Source organism: Delphinapterus leucas, chromosome 2, assembly GCF_059928025.1.
Source record: "Delphinapterus leucas isolate spDelLeu-1000000601 "Yukka" chromosome 2, BTC_Dleu_Yukka2, whole genome shotgun sequence".
NCBI lineage: Eukaryota > Metazoa > Chordata > Mammalia > Artiodactyla > Monodontidae > Delphinapterus > Delphinapterus leucas.
In genome coordinates, this window is record NC_143130.1 from 56,217,278 (window position 1) to 56,245,131 (window position 27,854).

The window sequence follows — 27,854 nt, forward strand, 5'->3', positions numbered from 1 at the left end:
CTCTCATAGCAATTTTCAAGTACACAGTACAGTGTTATTAACTATTATTCATTAAAATCACCATGCTGTACATTAGATCCCTGGAACTTATTCATCTTATAACGGGACGCTTGTACCCTTGGACCAACATCTCCCCATTTGCTCCATCCTTCAGCCCCTGGCAACCATCAGTCTGCTCTCTCTGTTTCTATGAGTTCAAAGTTTTTAGATTCCACATATAAGTGAGGCCATATAGTATTTGTCTTTCTCTGTCTTGAATTATTTCACTTAGCATAATGCTCTCAAGGTCCATGATGTAGTTGCCAATGACAGGATTTCCTCCTTTATGGCTGAATAATATTCTACCCTGTGTGTGTGTGCACACGTGTGTGTGCACCGCATTTTCTTTATCCATTCATCTTTCAATCTTAAGTTGTTTCCATATCTTGGCTGTTACAAAATAAATAATGCTTCAGTGAACATGGGCGTGCAGATACCTCTTTGAGATAGTGATTTCATCTTCTTCAGGTTTATACCCAGAAGTAAGATTGCTTGATCATATGGTAGTTGTACTTTTAATTTTTTGAGGAACCTTTATACTGTTCTCAGTAGTGACTGTACCAGTTTACATTCCCACAAACAGTGCACCAGGGTTCTCTTTTCTCCACATCCTTGCTAGCATTTGTTATCTCATTTTTTTAAATAATAGGTATTCTACTGGCATTCACAATTTTCTCTTGCCATCACCACCACCCTTCATGGACTGCGGCAGTATGTTTGTCTGCTTGTAATAGCTTGGGCTGCCATTACAAAGCACCGCAGACCAGGTGGCTTAAACAACAGAAATGTATTGTCTCACAGTTCTGGAGGCTGGAAGTCCAAGATTAAGGTGTCAGCAGTATTGGTTCCTTCTGAGGGCTGTTAGGGAGAATCTGTTCCATGCCCTTCTCCTAGCTCCTCATGGTTTACTGGCAATCTTTGGTGTTCCTTGGTTTGTAGAAGAATCTGCAGTCTCTACCTTCATGGTCACAGCTGTTCCCCCTGTGTAGTGTCTGTGTCCAAGTTTCCCCTTTTATAATGGCACCAGTTATATTAGACACTGACAGTGTCTTATTATCCTTTTGAATTCCCTCTCCTGTGTATGGGCAATGTCATACAGGAATGTTTGTTGGATAAATACATGAAAAAGTAACAAAAGAGTGAGAAAGTTGCACCTTGGAGTCCAGACCGAGTTACCCACATGCTGCTCCCAGCCCATAGCCTGTTCATGTCACAGGCTGTTCATCCCTGCGGGGTGGACCTCCGCAGCACACTTGCTTGTCATCATTAGACCCAGGGGATGTGTGTTGGGTCCCATGTTGGGTCCAGCATGTCCCCATGCTCAGCAGTAGTGCAATGGCAACAGCACTGACCTCGGTGTACTGCGAGGGAGTTAGAAAACACCATGGGAAGAAAATTACTCCTGCCCACAGCTGAAGACTATACTTCGGCTGAGTCCTAAAGCTGCTGTTTTCGGAGTTTGCTCTAATGAGTGATTCTGTGCTTAAGGATTTAGGGTTGCTTGGTGGATGTGCTCACAATGGGCTGGCCATCTCTTATTAAAGGATAGAAAAGGAAAGACAGACCTTTGAAAGATTTTGATGAGAGAAAAATGGGGCTTGAACAGAGACTCTAAATAAAAATGCTACATGTCTTGTGAACTGAATCCATAACAACTATTTATTTTTATAAGCTTGGTGAGGCAAATGTAATAAATAAATGAATATAAAGTGATGAATGAATGAATACAGTGACTGAATAATTCCATGAATAAATGAATTGATTTAATAAATGCCTGTCCACTGACTAACTGATAATCTTTCTTGCAAATAACCCACAATATTTAAAAATTACATATTGGTATGGCTATCTATTACTGCTTTGGAGGACATATCCATATATATGTAAATAGATATAGAATAACAACTAGGCTATTTTTAGTGTGAAATAGTGATCCAAAGTGTCCTTTATGTTTCTCATTCCTTTTGTATGTGCGTCTTGCTGTCAACTGTCCTCTGTCAGCCAGAGAGGCTAAGTTCACCTGGCACCGGCCCTGCCATGAACTGGTAGACAAGTAGGATGAAGAAATCGCCACCCACCCTTGGGCTGTTCAGGTGTGGCTCCCAGCCTGGGCTGATGAAACTGACCAGAAGGGGAGGTGAGCTCCCTCACAGATCCAGTGGCTTTGGTCATGGGCAGTTGAGGGAGAAAAATATAATTCTGGAAACCTTAATTCCGACCACCAGTTTGTATTCCACAGGACATTCTGGCCCTCTACCCCAGTGCCCTTGTCCTTTGGCATAATCTTTGAACCTCAGCTATGCCCATTTCCTTTCCTCCTTCTTTACTCTCTTACCCTCATCTGGCCAGACCCAGAGGGAAGGAACCCCTGAAAAGTGAGGTCGCTGGATGGCTCTGTCAAGATGCTCCACAGAACCTCCTGACACCCGCTGCAGTTCTGGGAAGTCATGCTGTGCAGAGACCAAGTTCGGACATTAGTTCTCTGGCTCCTGTCCTCACTGGAAGGCACTCAGATCATCAGAGTAGTCATTGCAGCGTAGTAGTATTTGCAGCAGTATTTGCAGTAGTACATGCAGCGTAAAGGTAAATTTGATAATGGGCTGAGAAGTAAGTCTAAGGATCTTTTAGGTCACAGTACTGCTCTGGTTAACTCGGTGCAGATGGCCTCTCTGGGTTGTGGGGTTGAATTTTGAATTAGAACATAGCAGGAGAAAACCAAAAGGAGAGTAGCTTTTGTGACATCACACCCTGTACATTTTAAGTGACAACAATTTCACAGCTTTAAAGGTGAATGTAAAGCAAGTGGATCACAACTGATTAAATTACCAGCTGTTAATTATATTGCCAGTTATAAATTATAAACTCGAATTCTGATTAACACAGCAACTAATTGATCGACATCTTTGGTTACATTATAACTGAATTGGGCACTCACAATTCCAAATTCCTGGGAAGGAAAAATGTCTCTACAAGCTGTGTAACATAGTGGCTGAATCCTAGTTGTGGGATTTCTGAGAAAGCCTGCAGAGGAACGAGAAACATAAAGGACACTTAGAATTATTGTCTCGCACTAAAAATAGTCTAGCTGCTATCCAACATGAGCAAGTCACATATGGAAAACCTGTATTTTAGTATCCAACATTACTCACAAAATCAGGAAAATGTACAATTAACTTGACAGTTGATGTTCTAACCAGCACCTTGGTGAACAGAGACCTTTTGCTACTTTAAATCTCCATCTGGCTGCTACAAAAAAATTTGCTTTCAATGGCTAGAGTCAGGTTGGCTGGTACACAGCTCTGTGTCATGACTCCTTTGGACTCATTTGAATATGAATAGTGTCAGATATTATGTTTAACAAGATCACACTGCCAGTGGAGGGAGAGCACTTGCTTTCTTCAAACAATGTTCTTCCTTAGGAATACTTTAAGAGTTCTTATTTATTTATTCTTTATTTACCAACTTCCAAAGCAAAACATGGGCATTTTAACAATCAAAACCACCCTTTCACGATTCCGGTTGGCGCCATAGACACTTCACCTTCTCTTCATTAATTCTAAATCTTCCACGTGCATGCCTGGGTTGTGTGCATGAGCATTGAAAGGGAATAATTAGAAACATCTGTTTACATTTACCAGGAGCAGATATTAAAGGAATTAAAATAAGCATAATCATCACAAAACAGCTTAAAAAACTCAATATACGAGAATGTCTGAATACCATGAGAGTGCTATATAAACTTCTATATAAATACACTATATGAATGCATCACTATGTGAATACACTATATGACATAAAAAGATCTTTCATTAAATGATATAAATAGCAAGCAAATTTAACATGTACTAAATAAGTATTCGGGAATATTCATTTCTATTATTAATTTACTGAACAGCCCGCCAGTGTGGTGTTTGAAGGTAATGGCACATGTTGGGTTGATGGCTGTAGTTATTAATGGCATCAGGGCCTGGAACAAGGCAGAACATCCATGCTCTGAGGCAGCCCTCAGACACCCATGCTGCAGCCCCGTCAGAGACCTGTGGTTCTAAGGCCCTGACCCACGTCTCCCCGTTGTCATGTCAGCTGTTGCCATGGAGTTGCTGGGTTTTGTTCAGAGCTTCTTGAAGTGGTTTGCAGTGAGACTGTCCTAGCATCCACCTGAATCTGAAAGCACGTGGGAAGATTGTGTTCTTGCAGTTGGCCCAGCACAGACTCTGCTCTCCACGGCAGTGCATGGCTAGAGCTGTCCACATGCTGCCTTTCAGTACACATGTGCCTGCTTTCTAAATATAGAAGTAGAGTTTCCTGATTTTAATGAAATTAAAAGGTTCAGTAAAATTTTAAGTCAAAATAATGATCAGAATATGAACATGCAAAAATAAGAATTGCATAAGGAGCTTTTTAAAATTACCAGCACTGGGTCTTACCTCCTGCAATTCTGATTCAGTGTAGCTGGGGTGGGCCCTGGAATTGGATGGGGCATAAGGAAAGAGAAAGAATAAAGATGACAAGGTACAACCAGATGGAGCAGTCTCCTCAGGTGGCTGAGGAGAAAGTCAGTGCTCAGAGGAATACCCGGCCTGCAGGTAAAAATGAAGAGTTAAACATCTTAGGAATGAATGATCTCACCCTGGAAGAGAGGAGGAAGGGGGCAGGGCAGGGATGAGCCTAGGCAGGCGAGCCTTGAGACCTGGATGAGGGGGGCTGGACTGGAGCCCTGAGCCCACAGCCATTGCAGTAGAAAGGGCAGGAGAGTGTTATCAGAGGCTGAGCAGTGTCCTGAGAATGGGCTTCAGCCCTGCTGCAAGCTGCTTAGATAGCGTCAGATGAGGGCAAAAGAGTGCCCTCTGGAGGTCGTTAGGCAACCTTGCTGGGCCCGGGCTGGAGATGGAAGCAAGTCCCAGGTGAATGATGAAGGGATAAATTCTAAAGAACTCTCAGTATAAAACCATTAGAAAGGGTGAACAAATCATAATAAACATCATTTAAATGTGTCACTTAATTCACAGAGAAATAAGAGAAAGCCCCAGGAGCCACAGAAAAGGACAGAGATTCAATTTGGAGAGAAAGCTGAGGATGAAAGTGTTGTAAGCTGCACTTGAAGACCTGGGGTCATTTGCCCCATGTAACCAAGTGGCTTGAGGTTAGTGGTCAGGCAGAAACAGAGAGACTAAAGAATTCCACAAAGCAGAGAGTTAAAATTGAGTCTTTATAGAGCAGCACACTCAGGGGCTACACACCCATTGGAAGGGTGGTCTAGAAAAAAATTCCCCAACCATCAAAGGGTGATAAGAAAATGTCTGTCTCACCTGGGCCTTAGGTAGCATGGAAAACATCTGCCCTGAGAATTTGTATCGTATACCTGTACTAATCTCGATTTGGGGTTTGACTTAAAACTGTGGAGAAATTTTCACTGAAAGTGATCCAAAGTTATCAACCAATCTGGAACACTGGATGAAAGCACGTGCAGATCTTTTATGAAGGGACACACTGGCAACCCAGTTTACATAGAACTTCTGCTTATTATTCAGCAAATGTTTATGAAATTTCTCTTATGTGCTGGGCACTGTCCTAGCACTGCGCTGGAAATAGATCATTGAACAAAACAGACAAACATTCCTGTTCTCATGCAGCGTACATTCTAGCATGGGAGAAAGGAAGTAAGCGTAATAAATAAATATATCAAATAGAATGTAATCAGGGTTGACAGGAAGGGAGGATGCAAGGGATGAAGGTTGCCATTGTCAGAGAAGGCTCATTAAAAATGTGAATTTGAGTAAAGACTTGACTAAGGTGAGGAAGTCAGCCAGAAGGTTATCTGGGGAGACAGAGTCCCAGGCAGAAGGAACAGCTAATGAAAGGGCCTACAGCGGGATAGCGCCTGGTTGTTTGAGGAACAGCCAAGAGGGTATTGTTGCTGAGGTGAAGTTAGCAAAGGAGATGAGGTCAGAGAGGTGGTAAGTGGGCCAGAGCACAACTACTTGGGCTTTACTTCCATAAAATAAGGAGCCATTGTATGGTTTTGAACACAGGAGCAAATTATCTGACTTAAATTGTTAAAAAGTCACCTGTTGAGAATTGGAGCATTGGAGAGCACAGGTGCAGGGAACTGGTCTACAGAATTCTTAACCTCATGGTCATCTGTAGGCACTGTGCTCAAGCAAGGGAAGAGCACAGAGGCTTGAGAAATGCCACACAACCAGAAGGTGGACAAATCACTCACGTCTCCAGGTGTAATATTCTCCCAGTTTGAGTATCTTTCTAATATAAAGGTATTGAAGGCAGCTTGCACAAGCAATATGGCTGTTTCTCACAGCCAGTTCTTGGAGCACCTTTGCATAAATGACATATTTGAGTCATTGCATCCTCCTTGGAAACCTATTAATCAAAGATAGTTGCTGGAAAATAAAGCTATGTATCTGATTATGCACACACACACATGTTGCAGACTATATATATATATAATTTCCTGAACAGTTTGGTGTCTTTAATGAATGTTATTCAGATAAATACTCATTTAAAATAAAGCAGAATATGAAATGACTCCTCCCCAGTTTATCATACATTCCAAAAGTGCATTCATACAATGTTTGTGCTGAGTTCGAACATCTGTTCCCACATGGAGTGTGAGACATTTGATCATCTTGTATATTCTTCTATTTAACCCACAATATATCTGAGGTCTGAAGTTGGACTCAGCCTACTCCAGACACCATAGGTAAGCCGTTCTTCTGAGGTGCAGTTTGGGAGTCCAGGAGCTCATCTCTAATCCATTGTCATGGGGACACTAGTGGAAACACAGCCCACCCTCCTACTGCTGCTGCTGACTCATGATCCAGTTCTAGATGTGGAAGGTATTTAGGAAATTGGGTCAACAGAACCCAGTGACTGAATGAATGCTGGATTTCAGATGTGAAAGAAAGAAGAGGTTGGTGTATATAGCCTGTTTTTGGTTTGGTTCAGAAGATGGGTAGATGCTAGCAGAGAATGGGGAACAGATTTGAGGTAGAAAGATAATGAGTTAATTTTAGACACATTGAACTTGGTTTACATGTGGGGCATCTGGGTGGAAAGATTCAGAAGGCGCTGGATCCATACATGGACATCTCAGAAAAGTGAAATAGGCCAGAGACACTGATGGAGGAACAAAAACCTGGAGGCTGGAGTTAAGAATAGGAGATGCTTCTTGCTCCTGGTTCCTTGATGCTCAGTTTGGGAGAATCAATTTTACAGTTAAAGGGGGCTGTGCAGGGGCACTTAGTGAAATGTTTTTTGTATACAGAGGGGTAGTGGGAGGTAAGCCCTGGGGCACCTGAAGGTCAGATTAGCCACAGCAGATCAGGCCTGGCAGGGTGACTGGTTTGGTATTTTTATTAGTGCTGTAGCTGTTATACAAATTTGTGTTTAATTTAAATTTGTAATTTCAACATATTTCACAGCAGAAAAAATGTTTTATGGAAAATCTAGTAACCTGATACATTTCAGGAAACAATCTTGCATCTTTTGCATTTGGATACTGAGTAGAAGATGGAACTTGGGATTTTAGAAGCAAAGAGTGACGCCTGCTTCAGGTGGTGCTGAGAATTCTACACCAAAGTATTAGGCTGAGTCTTTCTTTCTGGCATCTTGGGATAGTAGAGAACAGTAGGGTTTTTTAATTTAATTTTATGTTTTTAGAGTTTGGCATGTACTTGACATGGAGCAATGGGCTGGGGATCCTTTTTCATCAGGTGCTGGGGGGCTTTTGGGATGATGACTGGCGCTGCTCTAGGATGAGGGAAGAGAATGTATAATTTTCCAAATGCCTATTATGACTCAAGCACTGTGTTAAGCTTTGTTAGCTCAGTTAATTGTTAGAGCACTTTTGTAAAATGAGCATTTTTAGTTTCATTTTTCCACATGAGGTTGCTGAGGCTCAGAGTGATTAGGTAACTTTTCCAGGCAAGGCACAGGGCAAGAAGCTGACCTGGTGCTCTAAAGTGTCCTGCTGCACCACCTCCTGCAAACTAGCCCCTGCTGGAGATTTGTTTAGCCAAGGACATCTCTTTTAAATTTTCCTGGTTCTCATTGGTTTAGGTTGAATTCTCGATTTTTTCTGATACTACATAGTTTTTTGTCCTTTGAATGTAGGCCAGTATAATCATTTTGCATTTTAAACTTACTGGACTCCAGAGAAATAGCTATGGTATCTTTTCATACTTGAAAAGAAAGGCAACTTTTCAAAATAATTTATGTCCTATGCCAGTTTTTCAGATGGCTGTAGAGGACTGGGGAACTTGTAACTATTTTCAGCAGCCCATCCAGATTTCATACAGAGGTGACTAGTTCATCTTCTAAATATATTTAGCATTTAAGTGGATGAATAAAAATTGCAGACTATGAGCCTTTCAGCAGGTATAATAGCTATATGAAGACCAGAAAGCCTCAGCAATCTTCCTCTGCATTTGCACACCAGCTTCCTCCCCTGCCAGCTACAGACTTAGTAGGTATTCCTTAAATATACACTTCTTTTGCATTGTTGTACACTTCTTGGCTCCTCGTGTGTGCCCTCTGTGATGCTAATCACTTCAGAGTGTATGACAGGCAGACTTCCCAGATGGGTAAATGGGCTTATAGTGAAAAGGCTAACCCACCTTTGCCCAGCGAACAGGAGGTAGACTTGAGATTTGGGCATTTTTGAGTGCAAAGTGCCTTCTCTTAATCACTTTAATTTTACTTGATTTGATTTGATGAATACCCCACCAGAATGTGAGCTACTTAAAGGTACAAATGATATCCTCCTCATCTCTGGGTCCATAGCACCCAGCAAGGTTCTTGGCCTGTAGTAGATACTCAATGAAGGCTTGAGGCAGAGGGAGGGAGGAGGAAGGGTGATCAGAAGGAGGTGGTCTTGCTTTATTCTCATAGATCACCATGTTACCAAACTCAGGTCCAGATGCTCGCCACTCAAAAGCCAATAATTGTGAGGCAAGTGTTGGTAGAAAGGAAAGTTGCTTTAATCAGAAAAGCCAGCAATCTGGGGAGAAGGTGGACTCATGTTCTGAGACCAACTCCAAAGATTCTGCTCAGTCATGACAATTTTTAAAGATAAAAAGGGGAAACAATCACAGTTAATCATCTAGTTAGGAGGTCAGATTCTTCATCATTTTTCCACTGTGTGCAGAGCTGCTGACTTCTGATTTTCCTGTGGAAGCTGTCTTGCCCACATGGTCCGCCTGCAAATTTGCTAAGGGGGAAGCTGGACGTAAAGAGTCAGTCATTCTTTAACTACTTAATTCTTCATTCTTACTCTATTTAATCCAGGAAAGTAATCAACAGATTAGGCAAGGCATTGTGTACCTTCAATAGAGCAAAAGCAGGAGTTAGGTTAAATGTTACCTAGTGATCTCATTTTTATAATTAAGGCCTGAGGAAAACAGAAATGGGCAAACAGGAAAGGAGCAAAAGAGCTGCTTACACTTGTCAGACATCATTCCATTTCTATGGGATTAGGGACGAAGTTCTGTCTTCTGTAACTTCTTCATGCTGACATAGGGTGCTGTATTCTTAGAGTGGAGGATATAGAGACAAGGGTCTGTACAATCTCTTTACTGACAATTTTAGTTTCCTGCTTACATATATGGGCAGAACAAGCTATAATATTTTGATGCCCACAAAGATGTAGATTATTATGAGCAATAATGTTAATCCCATTCTCTTAAGGCCAGTTCTTGGAATTGTGCTAGCCATAGATTTAGTACTGCTCAAGATGGAGCAGCTTATGTCACGGCTACAGTCTGGTCATCACGCAGTTAGCTTGTTCCCTCTGGTGGCAGTTATAGTATCTGTACAACGACTCAGGAATGTGCATCAGAAACTGAAGGATTCTGTGACTCTATTGTCCTGATCATTAACAGCTTGAGCCTGCTCTTTTGTGACTCAGGGAGGCCTGAGAGATGTATGTTTTTCTACAAACAAAAGGCAGGGGTCGTGGAGGGGCCTTTGTTCTTGGTGTGGCAGGGGGGTGGCCTGTAGGGTTCTGCTGGGTTCCAACCACATGAATTCAACAAATGGAAGCCTAGGTACCAGCGAAGTCTGTTGTGGGAGGGGAGATGGATGCAGTGTTGGATACTCATTTTTAGGCCATTAAAAGGAATGGATTAGGATTTTCTAAATAAATCTTGTTAACAGAAGTGCCAAGATTCCCTCAGCCTAATTTTAGTTGCAGAAATGCCTGCAAAGGAAGCCTCCACCATCCAGGGCTTATATAAGCTTCTCAGAATAATTTTCTGTCCTCCCTGACCTGAGAACAACTTACCTGTGAGTTTTTGTCTCGTAAACTTGCTGAACCAGAAGCAAATGCAGGTGTCCTGTGGGTTTCACAGCTGCAGTTAAATATTTAAATTTGGCTTGGAGATTGCATTTCTTTCTCAGGATTAGTAAATTTTTTCATTTCCTGTGCTGAGGAAATCTAGTCAATTACCTAATTGCAGAATAATGAGTAGTGTTTCCACTTTCCAATATGTATTCTTGTCATTTTAATGCGATAAATACCAACAAATTTCTGCAAGCAGGAAGAAACATTATTGTTTATCTCTTATTGAAATGTATTTGAGCTGCTTGAGTTATACACCTAAAGGTTTTATTTTGTTGTTATTTGTTGTTACCACTGCTGTTCAGTATATTCTCAGGAGATTTTAAAAGGACAGTCACCTATGCATAAATGCTTGGCCCCTGAATGCCTCATATTCAAGAATGCCTGTTCCCAGCCCCCTTAGACTTCCTGCCTGCCCCTCGTCTCTCCCTGCCCCAACCTCCGCTACCTCAGCCCACTGGCTCCCAACCACGGGAGACTATGGGCTGGGCTGGTGTCTTACCCAGAAACTGTGGCATCTGACTTTTGCATGAAATGGAATTTTGTAATCTGGCGTAAAACCTAGCAACCCTTGTGTCATGTTTTTTCAATGAGAAAATATGACACAAATTTTAAACAAATGACTTACAAGCTTATGGAACCCCACCTACTAGTATTTGCTGTCCCTTTGTGAAGCCAGTGTAAAGCCTTCAGGGACAGGCCTAACTGGACTTCAGGGTTTCATGTTGTTTGATTTAATACACACACGTAAACAGAGAGAGAGAGTGGAGAGGGCCCTGAGTTCATTTAGTTATCAAAGAATCAAAGAGCTTTCCCATCCCTAAGAGAAGACCCAGGAATAAATGGCCCTTTAATTGAATGCTTTTGTTTTTTGTGATTCTTTTTAAGAAAGATTCTTTGTTTTGAAAACAATTCCTGAATATTTCTTCATGCTGATTCCAAGTTCATCCTAAACCTTTTATAATACAGAGAGAGAGAGAGAGAGAGAGAGAGAGAGAGAGAGAGAGGTGTTCCAGGCATTTTATCTTACCTAATGATTTTGATGAACTATCTTAGTTCAAACCAATTCTAACTGAATAACTCACGATTATGCATTATACCCCAGAAAGTCCCAGTTCTCAGTGGCCTGGAGAATTCTGGATGAAGATACACTTGCATTTTCCCTCTCACTGCCTGACCTCTCTCCAGTGAATCCCATCTCCTAGGAAATCAACACTTTTACTCAGGGCCTCCCACTTACCCGGTGCCAGCCCCATTCCATGGTTGGATCTGCACCTAAACCGGAAGCCGGGTGTTCTCAGGGTGCCCAGGGCTGTTCACACATCTGCTAACACAATGGGTGTGAGTCAGTATTCGTGCACACACAACCAGTATGTCAATTAATTAATTTATAGGAGGGTACTTTATAAATGCTTGAAGTACTACAAATCTCAACCCTCACCCAAAGCACGGTCTTCTAAAATCAAATGATATCAGATTATAACCAAAGGAGCTTTGTGAGCTAGATTCTGCAGCATGTCTGAAGAATGTGGGGGTGGTGTGCAGAGTGGAGGTTATGGGGGTCCCACCTGCAAAAGAGGAGATTCTGCTTCTCTGGGACACAGGGCCCTGTTACTGCAGCCCCACTGGCAGCTGCTGTTTCTGTAAACCCTGATCTCTGGGCCGGTACCTGCTCTTTCTTCTGCCAACATGCTCTGTCTAGATGTGCTGATATGGCTGGGTGTGCCACAGCCAAGAATCAGTGCATGGAGACCACTGTCCCTTCTTTGTGTGTGCGAATCTAAGTAAGCCCCTGGCACCAGAGAGGGACCTGCTGGTCCTCAGCACCCACTGCTCCCAATGCCCACTACCCCCTCCTGCCCGCTCCTCCCAGTCTCCCACTTCCCCCATGCCTCTCCTCCATACTCCCTGCTCCTCCCCACTGTCTCTCCTGGAGCTGCAGCCTCCCTGCAAAGGGTGGAGGTGGGGAAGGAGGGGACAAGCACGAGTTCCTCTCAACCTGGTGTCCCTTTCACTGTGCCATGGACCTGTAGACTGCTCCCTGTACCCAGGTGGATCACGCCACAGAATAGAAAAGATGAAAGGGACACAGTAAGCTCAACAAAGGCCCAGGAATGGAGATGCTCGTCATTGCCATCAAACCAGTGCTGCCTGGTTCTAATCCCTATGACCCTTGGAGCCCCCGAAAGCCCTTTATTTAAGAAATGCCACTTCAGGGTCTCTGCCATGTCCCCTTTCTTCCTCTAGAGTCTCCCTCAGCTGCACCATGTTTGGGGGTGACACCCAAGGAAGACGGCAAGGAAGGCTCAAGATGGCCCTATGGGGCCACCCCCTTCTTTGCCTCTTCCTCCCCTTGTGCTATCCTGGGGCTCACTAGCACTGGGTGGTGTGGTGGCTGATTCTGTGAGCAGCACCCTGTCTGTCTCATCTTGGTGTCTAGTGCCCCAGCACGAGCTCCAGCAGCACAGGGCCTCTGCCTGGCTGTTATTTGAGAGGCTCCACCCCTCGCAGCCCTGTCTCATCTCTCTGCTGCTTTTCATACCAGCAGATATCCATGCAGACGGCACCTGAGTCCACCTCAGTGCTAAGGTCAAAGACCAAAAGCTTACTTCCCCACCTCTACCTTATGTTCCCTGAGGAGTCCAGGATTCCTGCTTTCCACCCCTTGTCCACTGCCATCTAGATCTCTGTGGATTCCTGGAACTTTTACAATCTCAAGGTATCTTCTTTTTCTGAGGACTGACTCAAATCCAACCCTGGCAGACTCTCCAATCCATACAGATTGCATCTCTTCATGGCTGTGTTCCTTGGTCCCCGCCACATCACTCCAAACCTGGAAACCAGCAATTTGTCTGGGATTCCTTGGAGGAAACAGACCTTCACAAGGCATCTGTCTACAGAGTAGCTGTGCTCAGTGTCTGCAAGGATGAGGGGCTTTGGTGGTGCCATATTTCTCATTACTCCCCTTCAAAAATATGTTACTGTATGTGGCTGCATCCTCCACTCTCAGGGGCATCTTTGCAGACCTCACCCACCAGGCTGGTTTATTTGGCTGCATAAAACCTCACCCTAGAGCTGTGAGGCTGAGACCTGCTCCCAGAGGGAGGTGGCCTCAACTTCAGACCCCACATCCCCGAGTTACTTGTGTTTAATGGGATGGGGGGTGGGGAGGCAAATTGTTTGAGCTCTCTAAATTTTTCTTTCTTCATTGATTGGGGATGGTAATGAGAACAGCAGTAATATCTGCCTTGTATTTAAATAAGATGATATAGCATGAGGCCTGGCACTTGCTGCCAGCCCACGTTAGCTGCTGCTGGTAGTGTGTGCGATGCTCCTCACTACCCCTCCCAGGAGTCAGTGCCATGGCCCCCCAGTCGCACAGTCTCCCATTAGCTGTCCCCCAACTGCACAAGAGAGCAGAGGGGGCTTGTTCTGTAGAGTCACCTTTCCTTCATCTGCCTCTTTTTTCTCTGCAGGAGAATGAAGTGGGATACTGACTAGTGTCCCACTGATTTCATGATGCCCTTGCTTTCCAAGGCATAGCCCATGCAGCAGATTTGGGTTTAAGTACTACTACTTTTTCTCCCTCTGTTACCTAAGCTCTCCCCTACCGCAGTCCACTCAAATCACTCAGCAAACCCCCAAGACCAAAACTGAGAGTTGCTGCTGATGCTGTAGAGAGCAGCAGAATCCAAAATTAGACCCTGATCCTGAGCTTGCAGACTGTGAATGACAGCTGGGTTCCCAGGGCCAACTGACACATGGCAGTGCCTCCACCCTCATGGCAGCCCATGTGAATGCCAGCTGGAAGGGAGATGGGAGAGCAGTGCTAGACTTCACAACTCAGGCGTAGGATGAGAGCTTAGAAACCAGGAGAGAAAGATGAAACTCTTCTATTTCAATAAGAATGCAATTTGGAGGGTTATATTTAAATTGAAAATCCTTTAGCTGCTCCTGCTAATTTATCTCCGTCTTGTTATGCCACCAAAACTTTGCATGTTTCAGTTAAAATGCATCACCTACATTAACTTAATGGTAATGCGGGGGGCATGATTGAGAACTTTACAGGCCATTTGCATCCCAAGGGTCTACATCAAGCCTACTATCTGTGACTTCCTAATCAGCACTCCTTTTCTCTGTCCTCCCACATCACCTATCAACAAGCTCTCCCACTCACTGAGGACTTTGCTCATCACCCGTCTTACCCATTGAACTCGCCATTGCAAAACTGATCTTCCTCTCCTGCAGCTTTGTGCTTAAAACATAGCCTTATTACTATTCAGGTATGGCAAGGCCAACAGGTCAGGAGACAGCTATCATTGAAAAGAGAGTTTGTCACCCACAGACCCCAAGAGAAGGGGGCATGCCATGCCATTGTGGAGGGGATGCCTGGGGAAGCACCAGGGCAGGCCACAGAGAGTGAGCCTTTATTGTAGCTTCCATGGAAAGAATGGGCATGGCCAGGCTGGGTAAGCAGGCTTAGGATTGGCTAGTTTGAATAATTAAAGTAGGCCCTGGGACCTAGTCTATCCTTAGTTGCCTGGTACCTGAACGTGGAATGAAGTACTGGCCTGGAGTGTGAGAACCTAATAAAGAAGGCAGTTCGAGGTATGAGCTCTGGGGTGGTTGGTTTGCATATGAAAAGTACAATCCAGCACTTGGCAGAGTTGTTTGATCGCTCTAGGAACTAGAGGGAGAGAAGGCAGTCCCTCCAGGGCCCAGAGATTAAAGCATGAGAAATCAGAAAATAAATGACATGTTCAATACACACGGTTTTGTCACCTGCTACTTGGAAACCTTCAGTGTTCATTGGCTTTGGAGCTGGTGTTTGAGTGTTTCCACTTTATGGTCACTGCCACAGGGTCCTGCCTTGCCCACAACTCTTTACTTTCCTCCTCTTGCACACCAAGTTCCAGCAAAACTGCACTCCTTGGGGTTTCTTGTCAATTCAGTAAAAACAACGGTCTTGGTATGACTTTTCATGCCCCTACCTCGTGTCTAGCTGACCAAGGCCTATCTTCAATACCACCTGCTTTGTGAGAATCTTTAATTGGTGGTGGGGTTTTTTTGTGTGTATGGGATTTCACACAGTTAATACCAGGCATAGACCTCTGCCGTGTAGGTGACTAGGAAAAAATTCCCGTTTCTTCTCATCCACTGAAATGCTGCCTCTCCTTCAAGTTGTAGATAAAATGTCAATAGACTCCCCAGGCCATTTGCATATTTTGCTTCCCTCTCTTTCTGATTTTTTATGGGCACTATAGCTTAAAACTTCTTTTGTTCATAGTTGTTTAGTACGTATTGGTTTTGTCACTTCCTTGTCTGTGACACCACCTGGAGAGGAGCACAAGTGTACTTTGGCATTTTGGAGGCTCCTGTGCCCCAGCACTCTTGCAGTCAGTAACAGATGGGTGTTATTGGGTTAGCAAGCTCTGAGAACCGCCCTGTGAGGCAGCAAGAAGAGTCTGCCTGTCTGGGATGGATTCTTTAGCTGATTTGTCATCCCGCCTCTCACTGCCTGCAAAGCAAGGGTGTTGCAGACATGCTCTGCCGGTGCGTGAGCCTAGGCGCTCCTGCCTGTAACAACAGTGATTTCTCCTTCCCTGGTTGGAGAGTTTACCGCCTCACCTTTGGATTTTCAGCTTGTATCCTTCCACGACAGGGTTTAGGATGTCCAGTGACTATGACCAGATTTTTAGACCTGATCGTTCTAGACTTGAACAGTGATTGCCAAAAAGAATAGAAATTTAAAAATAGAATTTCCATGCTCAGCCTCTGATTTGTCTTTTTTCCCCACTTTCTTACTGCACTAACTTCTCTGCAAAACAAAAACATGGGGTCATCTGCCTATTTTGCTTCTTACTTTGTTGGCAAGCCTGTGGGGCTGCACTGCCCCTGGCTCCCTCTTCCCACATCTGGTTTTAGTCCCATTTTCTCTAGATGTCATCCTCTAGAGGTGATGACATGTCCCAGTTAGTGTAGAAATGGCTGTGTAGTGTAGAATGGCAACCTAGAAGGAAAGGAAAATGTGATGCATGAGGTGTAGAGACCCTCCCACAGGTCATGGTGTCTCCAACTGGTATTTCTATTCCAGAGGTTTTCTATTTACAGCTGTGTGGAGGGCAGAAGGAGAGGAGGAGTCTGACTGCAGAGAACTCGTAGCCAGGCCTGGCCTGTCATGGGCGGCTCAGGCCTAGGTTTGCCTGGTGAGAGGAGGAGGACCTAGGCCAGCGCACGGGTTCCCTGCCAGCACCCTGATTTTATGATGACTTTTTGGGGGGCCTTTATTTCTAGGTTATCTCTTAAATGCCAATTTGTATAGTCTGCTTCTTACCTAAATAAAACAGAGAACTTATAGACATGATGTACACCTATTAAAACTGGTATTTGTGTTTACAAGAAAGCAGCCACTGCTTCCTAACTCTATCTGAAAATAACATCCATTTCTCCTGGATTCCAACCTGAATTGGGCCAGTTGTGGAGGAAACAGGCCTCTGGCTGAGCACAAACTCATTTTTTTCTTTTCTTTTTTATTCCCCAGGATTACACCTTGACCATGTATTTTCAACAATACTGGAGAGATAAAAGGCTCGCCTATTCTGGGATCCCTCTCAACCTCACGCTGGACAATCGAGTGGCTGACCAGCTCTGGGTGCCTGACACATATTTCTTAAATGACAAAAAGTCATTTGTGCATGGAGTGACAGTGAAGAACCGCATGATCCGCCTCCACCCCGACGGGACGGTGCTCTACGGGCTCAGGTCTGTCTGCCCTGTGGGCTGGGCTCGTGGTTGCATGGTGCGCTGGCCTTGAGTTTTCACTGGAGGTGATTACAGTAAGTGAGGCCATGTCCTCAGATTAAGTTAAGAGACACCCATGAAACACTTGGAGCTCTGCAGAAAAAAAACCTTATAAATCTAAGATTTGGGGCATTACTGTTACTATAAATAGACATCAAACAAGTGAAAAACAAACTCCTCGGATTGAGTTGATATAATTGGGTTGCCGTATCTAAGAACACAGATTCTCTTGGGGTGGATTTCCCATATCATAGTCACAAAGGTCTGTAATTAATATCACCCTGGTACTTAAGAGGCTTTCAGTGAAGTTTCCCAAAGCCATTTGCAGAGTTGAAAAAATGTCTAATTATGCTGACATACAGTATAGTCTCCATGGAGCTTTATGAGGTGGTGCCACCAATATTTATGGGAATGAGTAAATGTGAGGCTTCCTGGTGAGAATCGTCTCTCACCAGGTCTCATAATGAAGGCACATGAATTGGGAAACCAGACTGCTGTCTGGAACCCTAAGGAGGTCCTGGGCTTCCCTGGTTACACTGGAAACCACTAGGCCTTCCCGTGATGCTCCACCACTGCTGGTGGTTAGTGATTTTGACTTTCACTGAACAGCAGCCTTAGCAATCTTTGTCTCTTGTGTTGATTTAGCACTGGTTTTTGTTTTGTTTTGTTTTAGAGTAAGTATGTCTGTGTCTTTCTTGATCTCCTGGGCTGAGAGTGCCCAGAGGCCTTCCAGGAGGGGCTCACAATCTGGAGTGGGGCACAGGTGGATATCTTGGAGAAAAGGTTTATCTCAAAATGTTGTGAATCTTTAACTGAGACTCCAACAGTTCTAAAGAGTAATCATAACAATGTAAGCTTAGATACACACCACTGTGACTTTTAGTGCTTCAGGGAGAGTAAAGGGAATTATTTAACATTGCCTTAAGTAGAAAATGTTAAGTGACTTCCTCAAAACAGCAGCATATAGAATGAGAGTTGGAATTTTAGCAAAAATCAGACTTTTTGAACTGTAAGAGAAAAAAAGTGGCACGTGTCAACTAAGCCATGGTGTTACTCCAAAAAACATCTAGATGATGTTTCCTTGGGATGTTTTCAGCATTTTGTATTTTTGCCTGGAAGTGAGAGATGTGGTTGAAAAGTTCTGGAGTTCTGAGAAGTACAAAAATCGGTTGTTCAAAAGATTATCCAGAGACCATGTGAGCATAAAATGAGGAGTCATGTCCTTCATTTACCTACCCACCCCCAAAAAAGTGAATAGAAATGTGTGTATGTTTGTGTGTGTGCATGTGCATAGTGGGGGCGAAGCAAAAGGAAGCAAATACCAGTAAAAACTAGGCTAGGCCTTCTTGGCTTTTTAAACAAAACTTGCTATTTGGGTTCTTTCCCTTTTTATCTTTGCATTATTTATTTTCTCACCAGAGTTAAAGTATGTTAGTTTGTCTAAGACAAAGAGCTTTCATTCTGTTAGGATAGCATCTGAGTCCACTTGGGCCACTGTAGCAAAAACCCACAGCAGACACTTATTTCTCACACTCTGGAAGCTGGGAGTCCAAGAGCAAGGTGCCGGCAGACTTACTGTCCAGGGAGGGTCTGCGCCCTCATTCATGGCAGGTACCTTCTCACTGTGTCTTCACGTGGTGGAAGCTGTGTGGTGTCTCTTTTACTAGAACACTAATTAATCCCATTCATGGGGTTCCACCCTCATGAGCTAAGCCCTCACCTCCCAATACCACCACATTTGGGTTCAAATATTCAAATATGAATTTGGGGAAGGACTTAAACATTTGGACCATAGCAGACAAAGTGATACAATATGAATGAAAGAACTGAAATAAATTTCCAAACTCCACTTGAAAGTGTTGGATTTCATACCATAAAACAGGCAAGAATAAGAGAAACCAAGAGATTAAAACTGTATCTTTATAACTTAGCTAATACTCTGACTGTAAATCTTAATATAAAAGTTAAATAAGGGGCTTCCCTGGTGGCGCAGTGGTTGAGAGTCCGCCTGCCCACGCAGGGGACACAGGTTCATGTCCCGGTCCGGGAGGATCCCACATGCCGCGGAGCGGCTGGGCCCATGAGCCATGGTCCTGAGCCTGCGCATCCGGAGCCTGTGTTCTGCAATGGGAGAGGCCACAACAGTGAGAGGCCTGCGTACCGCCAAAAAAAAAGTTAAATAATAATGTAATAATAAGCTATGGGATACTTTTAATAATAAACTTTGTACAATAATCTAAAAAAAGAATCTCTCTAATGAAATTTACATTCATTATACATCTCAACCTCTAAATCAGTAAGTGAATTTCTAAATCAGTAGCTGTTTTTATCCAAATGTAGTCTCAATATACCCCTTAGATCTTTATTTAGAACCTTATTTTTTTTCTTTTTTTTTTGGCTGCATGGGGTCTTAGTTGTGGCATGCAGGATCTTGCACTGCGCACGAGCTTCTGTCTAGTTGTGGTGTGCGGGTTTTCACTCTCTAGTTGTGGCATGAGAGCTCCAGGGCATGTGGGCTCTGTAGTTGTGGTGTGCAGCCTCCAGAGCGCATGGGCTCTGTAGTTTGTGGCATGCGGGTTCTCGAGTTGAGGCACTCAGGTTCAGTAGTTGTAGTATGCGAGCTTAATTGCCCCACAGTGTGTGGGATCTTAGTTCCCTGACCAGGGATCGTACCCATGTCCTCTGCATTGGAAGGCGGATTCTATACCACTGGACCACCAGGGAAGTCCCAAGAACCTCATATTTTTTAAACAATTCTTCCATCTGGACCTGGACAAGCTGTCAGAAAGGAAATCTAAATAACAGACCATATTCCACACGTGCTTATCAGCTACACTGTGCCATCTGAATTCCTTTTGAAATTGGCTATTCTAGAAATTTCTGCCTTCAGATTTGAAAAAGAAAAACACATAGCTATAGAGATTAATTTGAATTTGAAGTAATTTGAATTTTTGGACAAAAAGCACATTAGTGCTTCAAAATACTGGTAATTTTATTAAATTCATATAAATACATATTCTGTGTCATTCTGTGTGAACTGAAGTACGATTTATATATATTCCACAAGATACACACATGCACACTATATGTATTGTGTTTTTTGATAACAAAGTATGAGTGCCACTCTCCACCCTCCCCTTGGCCCCAAACCCTACCTTCCCTCTGCTCTTGTTTTACTGTTGTACTTGCTGGATCATGTTGGTGATAGGGCAAGACAAGGATGGCCAGTGTTAGTAACCTCAGTGATACATTGTATCCTTTTGGTAAATAGGTACCAGGGCCTGGACCTGGAGGGGGTCTGGTGTAGCTGAGAGCTTGAGTGTGTTAAGCTCCCCAAGGACATTCATGGAGCACTGGGGTCGTTGTCAGTCTCCTGCTTGTAAGGTATTGCTCATGATGGCTAAACCCAACAGAGATTACTTTCCTACTGGCTGTATCCTTAAGATGCTAGTTGACCTGGCTGTGTCCTTGGGACCTTATGATCGAATTCTTCTCACCACTGGAGACTAGGATTGGCCTTCACCCCAAGTAACCTGCAGTCATCCACACTGGTAGGTCAGTCACCATTTAGCTCTTCTGGGCTCCTTTGTCCAGGCATGTCCAGCCATCTCAGTACAGGATCAATGGTGGCTTTTCCTTTATCAAGAGTAGATGAGGATCTCTGGCTGGGGATGAGCTCTCCATGATGCAGGTTTGTACATCATCTCAGACTTATTCTGGGAAATCATTAGTCCATTACTCTGATGACTCTGCAGAAGTGGTTGATGGCTGCTCACAAAGATGCTGGAGAGGGATCATGTTCACGTAGTGATAAAAGGTAGTTTTAAATCATGAACTCTTTTTTCAATGATTCGTACAGCCCCTGAGTATGAAACTTGGGCTAACACTAGCTTGATGTTACCTGCTTGGGCTCGGCTGAATGAGACAGTGAACCAAGCTTCTTGTACAGGTCCAAGTCACTGTGTGGTGTAAGAAAATGCTCTTGATAGGGCATATATACCATCTTGAAATAAAACTTGGGCTCTTTGAAAATTTCCTTTGGGCAGCCAAATCTTTTCAGAAACTAGGGAGATCTTGGCTGCCTAAGAGGCTCACAAGTCTTGGTCCTGTTCCCATGACAGCTTTTCTGTTTCCTTTGGTGCCAGGCTGAAATTTTCTGCTGTCTGTCCCTATTCTGTCTTCCCATCTTTCTTTTTCAAGTCAGCCAATCACCTGATATCATTGAATATCTTACCTGCACCACTAAGGATACTTTGTAATGTGATCTTCAGGCCATGAATTTTGTGTCTTCAGACCTTTTTTCTGAGGCTAGGAATTGGTAATGGGTTCACAAAATAGTATTTGATTTGCTCCATAAAGAACTTGGATGTCTGAGGTTGAGTCATCTTCATCAAAACAACGTGACTGAGAAGCTTACTGCAAAATTTGTTGGAAAATATCTTGTAAAATTCCCACTTGCTGTCAAAAATGGCTTGAAATTGTTAAAGTTGCCATTCCCATACTTAAACGGTTGATGCAATATTAAAATGAACCTAGAACTTCATTCAGAAGATTCAAATTAAGTCATCTAATTGGTCTGGCTGCCATCTTTTTCCAAAACTGTATTTTTAAGTTGGTTCTGGCCAAACACCTTTTTCCCCCAGAAAAGATGTAAGCTCACAGAATTAATAAGGCCCACATGATTTGAGTGCAGGTGTGTTTAACTCCCAAACTCTTGTTTTGTCACTGCCTCCCAATTACTTTTATGTAAGTAAAAAACATATTGATAAGTTGCTTTCCAAAAGGATTATGCCAATGTTTACTCCCACAGCAATATATTACATATTAGCTTCAGGGTTGTGAAACCTGGCTTTGGGTTTCATCATTTTTTAAGCTACTGTAAATAACCTATTTACTTCATCCCTTGAGGCTGGAGAAAATCACCTGTCTCACTTTAAATTAAGGCTCACAAAATCCTCTATTCTCCCCAGTCACATTCATTCTTCCCATACTTTTAAGAGCTCTTTCACACCTTCACTTCAGGCATCTCTCTTCACTGTCATTTGATGATATTACCTTAAACTTTAATTGAAAACACAGTAACTTCTTCATTTTGCTATTTACAAAGAGACCATTCCACATACCTGCTACTCATACTTTGCCTTTTCTCTCAAAGTGGAAAGTGGGTCCCTGAGCATTTCAAGAGTCAGCTTCTCCTTGGTATCCTCTCTCTACTTGAGGATTTGGCTCCTGAAATTCTAACCCCTCTCGGTTTACCACTGTTCTCCTCTCTCACCATGGTTCTGGTATGCATACCTTACTTCTGCTCTTCAGAAATAGTCAAGGATTTTTCTGTTTTAGAGCCTTTGCACATGCTCTTTGCTGGATGCAATACTTTGTTTCTAGATATTCATGTTTTTAGCATCACAGTGTAATTAGGTAATTGAAGACAGTTCACCTGGTCCTGCTCTGATCACCTATTCCCTTTTTATTATACCTTCTTGTTTTATTTTTGTCATAGCACTTATCCAGATCTGACATGATCTTGTCATTTTATTGCATTTCTTAATTTACTGACTCTGTTCCCATCCATGATGGTGGGGAGGCCACCATCAGAATATAAATTCTCTGAGAAAAGAACCTGTTTCTTGTTTATTATTACCTCCCCCAAATCTAGAGTAGTGCTGGGTAGAAAACAAGGAAAAAATATTGTATCAGGATTAAGTTTAAATTCCAATTCTTATTTCTATAGTGCTTTATTTTCTATTTAGATTCTTAATCCATCAGAATTTATCTTGGTGTACAATGTAAGGTAGCTGTCCAGTGCTTTTCTTGTCAGATGGTTAGCTGTTTATTCCAGTACATAAGTTTATTCTTCCATATGAGCTTTAGAAACATTTGTTTTATCAAATTCCTAAAAATATAATGTAAGATGTTGGTTGGAGTTTTGCTCAAAAATATGACTTAAGAGAAGAACAAATGCTATATGATATTCAGTCTTTCCTACATAACCGTGACACATCTGCATTCATGCATGCCTTCAGTCATGGCTTTTAGTAAAGTTTTGTCATTTTCTTCATAGACAACTGCTCATTTCTTGATAGGGTTATTCCTGTCTTTTATAAGTGTGGTACCATTAGGAATGGGATATTTTTACATTATCTTTCTAGCTCTCATTGATACGTGGGGAAGCTATTGATCTATTTGTTTATGGCTGTCTTTGCTTATGAATTTGTCCACTATCATATCCAGCCAGGCTATTCTCTTACTATGTCTAATAATTTAGTTAATACTCTTGAGGATTTTAGTCTTACAATTGTATTGCTTATAATGATTTTTTAATCTCCATTTTTATTGGTTTTATTCATATTTCTTTTTCTGTTTTATTGCAATGGTTTCAACTTACAGGAAATGAAAAACAGTAGGGATAACAGTGTACAGCATCCCCTAGTTCTTCATTATAGTAAGAGTGCTTCTTGTGCCCCACCATGAAGGATGATTTGCACTCTTAGTTTAATGTAGTTCTGACTCATTCTTTTACTTCCTTTAAGTATATACATACATACATACTCTCATTTTCTGGGAACTGTGTCATGAGTTGAATAACAGATATCACCAATTTATGGACTTTATATTCAGGAAATAATTATAAATCAGATGACTGACCCTAGATGGCTTTTTTTACATATCAGAAATAGAAATAGATTTTGTTGATTCAACCTCTCTTTATACATTCGTTTTCCTTTTTTAACCTGTAACTATGATGTATTAATTTCCTACTGTAATCTATCCTTGAATTCCTGAGATAAATCCTATTTTATCATGGTGGGCAATACTCTTAAGAAATTATTAAGTTTGTTTTGCTCATGGTTAATTTATAATTGTTCTTTTAAAAATCTGTCGACAACCAGTTTATTGGTAATCAACATACCTTGTGATCTAGTCAGTGCAATCTTATTTGTCCCCCACTATCCCCCTAAACACTATTAAGTGAGGTATGAAATTTCTTTGCCTTGGGTAAAAATTTGGGCAGATTGCATCATTTTCTGCCAGTGTTTTAATAGTAGTCTTTTTCCATTTTTATATTACACAGGAATTCTCAGTTCAATGTCTAATATTAAATGCAGATACAGAATTAATATTTTCCCTTCCACAGGCCAGCCCTATTTCAGGCTGGAAGCTTATCATGGCAGAGGAAGTGTAGTTGACTTCTCAACTTCGGTGCTTCTGCTTCTCCTTTGTCCCCCCCCAATCCATCTTGATGGCCTACATATGACCTCCTCTGGTTTTGAAGGTTTATTTTAGGGGGTGGAGGGAAAATAAGTAAGAAAGGTGTTACTTGAACTGTACCATTTCCTGGTGGCTTCATGCTCTCTGGACCTCAAAGACATGCAGAATTAGCTCTTCTCAGAGCTTCCACCATCAGGCAGCTGTCTCCAGGTGGCCCCTTGACCAGCACTGGGGGTGGGAAGAGTGGGAGAGTAGGATATGTTTCTCCATGGAGTCCCTTGGAGCAATTTCCTTAGCTCTAGGACTCCGTCCTTCATGGACACATCCCATCTCTCCACCCATCCATGCAGCCCTAGTATAGAGGATCCAAGAAATCTGCAGGTCCTCCATTTTCCCATGGAGCCTGTGTGTGATCCACAGGAAATCTGCCTGCATTCCTAGTCTAACATCCAAGTCCTATTCAGTCTCCACTATGCCGCCACCTGTACACCAGGTGTGAAGCATCCACCAGTCTTCCTAGAGACCCAGCTGAAAGATGTTAATCTCCCTTAGTGATGGCTAGAAACTCTATTAAGAACTCTATCCTGAAGTTAGTTCCCTCTCTCTCATTACTCTGACTTGAATTAACGTTCACAACTTGGCTGAAGATTCCAAGAACCATGAACCAATTCAATGAAATTCACTAGTAAATTATCCAATGGTGAGGTGGTAATGTAGGGCCCTTTTACACAATTGTGGTATATATCATATAGATTCTATTAAATATATTAATAGATTATATCTATCTTTAAATCTCTTTGTGTTTTGACATAATATGAATCAAGAAGATTTCTCTTGATCTTTTTTGTGTTTTTGTATATTCTGTAATAGATTATATCATATGGTAAATATCTGTTTCTAGAATGAGTTGATATTCCTGTAAGTATTTTAAAAATTTACCTATAGACATATACAGTTGACCCTTGAACAGTGTGGGGGGTTAGGGGCACTGACCTTCCACAAGTCAAAAATCCACATATACCTTTACAGTCGTCCCTCCGTATCCTTGGTTCAGCATCTGTGAATTTAACCAACTGTGGATCGTGCAGTACTATAGTATGTATTTATTGAAAAAAATCCACATGTAAGTGGACCTGTATGTTTCAAACCCATATTGTTCAAGGGTCAACTGTACTATACATAAAATGTTTTTTATAGATGCATGGGACTTTGAATAGGCTCTTGAATGACATTTTCCACTCTGGCACACATGGCTTTAATTTTTGCTATACTTGCAGGTCTCTCTAGATTTTCTTCTTATATCAATCTTGAAAATTCATGTTTTTCTTTAAAACATCCTTTTTATCTAGACATTCTAATTCATTAGCATGCATGTATGCATTGCCTTCTAGAATGCATTGTTACATTCCCTTCTTCATTTATAATTCTGTTCAGTAGCATCAAGAAATACTTATCTATTGTATATATATTTTTTAAAGAGCTAGGCTTTAATTTTATATCATAATTCTGTTCATTAATTTCTGCCTTATCTTTATAAACATCCTCCTCTTGCTTTTAAAGCTCTCTATTGGGGAGTGATGTCAGCAAAATGGCAGACTGAGAAGCTCCAAGCTCTTATTTCTCCGCAGAAACATCAAAAAACAAGCAGAAGTTGTCTGAACCACTTTGTAGGAGCTCTAGAAAATATTCCAAGGCTTATAGCAACCAACCAAATGCCAAATAAAGAAAAATCTAAATTTGAAACAGTAGGAAAATTTTGTGGCATTTTCCCCTGCCATTTCCCCACCCCCTCCCTGGTGCAGGGGCAGTTTTGATCCTGAGCAAGTGGCAGCTCAGTTACCAGTTCTCTGGCACTGGAGGAAGCAGAACAGACCTTATTTATGAAGCATTATATACATTTGTTCTAAACTGTCTGGAGAATACCTGAAGGACTGAAGCAAGATGCTCATCTCTATTTTGCATAACTCAGAAAGCAGACAGGAAAAGAGACAGGTACTACTCATAAAGACTTCAACATGTCTACAGACCCACAGATATCTAAGGCAAGAGATTCTGAGTGGAAATATACAATAGACCATCTGAGGCCCAAAGGAGAAGCTAGGATGAGACTCTTTGGAAAATTAGGTCATTCAAAAAGCAGCCATGCAGAGTCAGGATCAAAATGGCCAACGAGTAGGAAGCAGAATTCACCTCCCTCCACAGAAACATTGCAAATACATCTACAAGTGGAACGATTCACACAGAACAGCTACTGAGGGCCAACAGAAGACCTCAGACATCTAAAATGACACAAAAACCTCCATGTAACACAAAAACCTCCATGTAACTAGGTAAGACAAAAGGAAAAAGAAAAAGAAGGAATCAGAATGGGGCCTGCACCCTGGGGAGGGAGCTGTGAAGGAGGAAAGGTTGCTGCACCTTGGGAAGGCTCCTAACCAGTGAGGAAATTAGACTGGAAAGGGGGAGTTTCAGAGCCTAAGAGGGGGAGAGCAGCAACTGGTTTGTGAAAGGCAAAACAGAGAGTAAACTGCACAGAGGGTGAGCACTGCCACTCTGCACTCTCCAACCTGAGATACTCCTCTGTCAGAGGTTGGGCATTGAGTGCTGAAGCTCAGACTCCCAAGCTCAGTCCCAGAGAGAGGACCAGGGTTAGGTGCAGAAACAGCCAGAAGAGGTTGGGCCACGGCAACTGAGGGTGTACTAGGAAGAAGGCTGGGGCTGCCAGAGAGGCAAGGAACCATTGTTGGGAGGCACACAAGAAGAAGGGAAGGCCCACCATAAGAACTTCTTTCCCTATGAGCACTCCCAGGCAATAGGAAACCACCTACAGGAGCTCCAGAGGCAGACACAAGTTGCTGCTGCCATCTTGGGCTACAGAGGTGGGCACTGGCTGACTCTTCCAGGCCTGCAGGCAGATGCCAGGCCCTGCCACTGCTGACCTGGAAGGGCACCTACAGCTCCCGACACTAGTAATTCCACCAGCGGGTCCCAGGACCCACCCCTGCTGACCGGGATGTGCACAGACAGCTTCTCCCACTAAGGAATACTGCCAGTGAGTCTCAGGACCTGCCCCTGCTGACCCGGAAGAGCGCAGACAGGTCTAGCCACTAGGAATTCCGCCAGCAAGCCCCAGGACCTGCCCACACTGTCCTGGGAGGGCATGAATAGCTTCCACAACTAGGAAATCCATCAGTGGGTGCCAGGACCTGCCCCGTTGTGCTGGGAGTGCACAGAAACCTCTCACTACTAGGAACTATGCCAGTGGATGCAGGGACCCACCCCGCTGTCCTGTGAGGGTGCAGATAGCTCTCCCCACTAGTAAATCTGTCCAGAAGAGGGACAAAAACCACAGCTGAGCCCCAGGGGCTGTGTAATTAATGAAGAAGAGCTGAAATCTCTCCTCTCGGCTGTGAACTGTGGACGTACTCTTCCACTGACATCTTCCTAAATT

General features: G+C 42.9%; 1 protein-coding gene across 1 annotated transcript in view; it reads left to right on the forward strand.

The window, feature by feature from the left end:
- The first annotated feature begins 16,937 nt into the window (after window positions 1-16,937).
- GABRB3 (gamma-aminobutyric acid type A receptor subunit beta3) overlaps window positions 16,938-27,854 on the forward strand; it is a 77,395-nt gene continuing 66,478 nt past the window's right edge. The window contains exon 1 of the mRNA XM_022598833.3: window positions 16,938-17,155. Within this exon, the coding sequence (XP_022454541.2) occupies window positions 16,950-17,155 (206 nt within the window). The 5' untranslated portion in view covers window positions 16,938-16,949. The remainder of the gene's footprint in view (window positions 17,156-27,854) is intronic.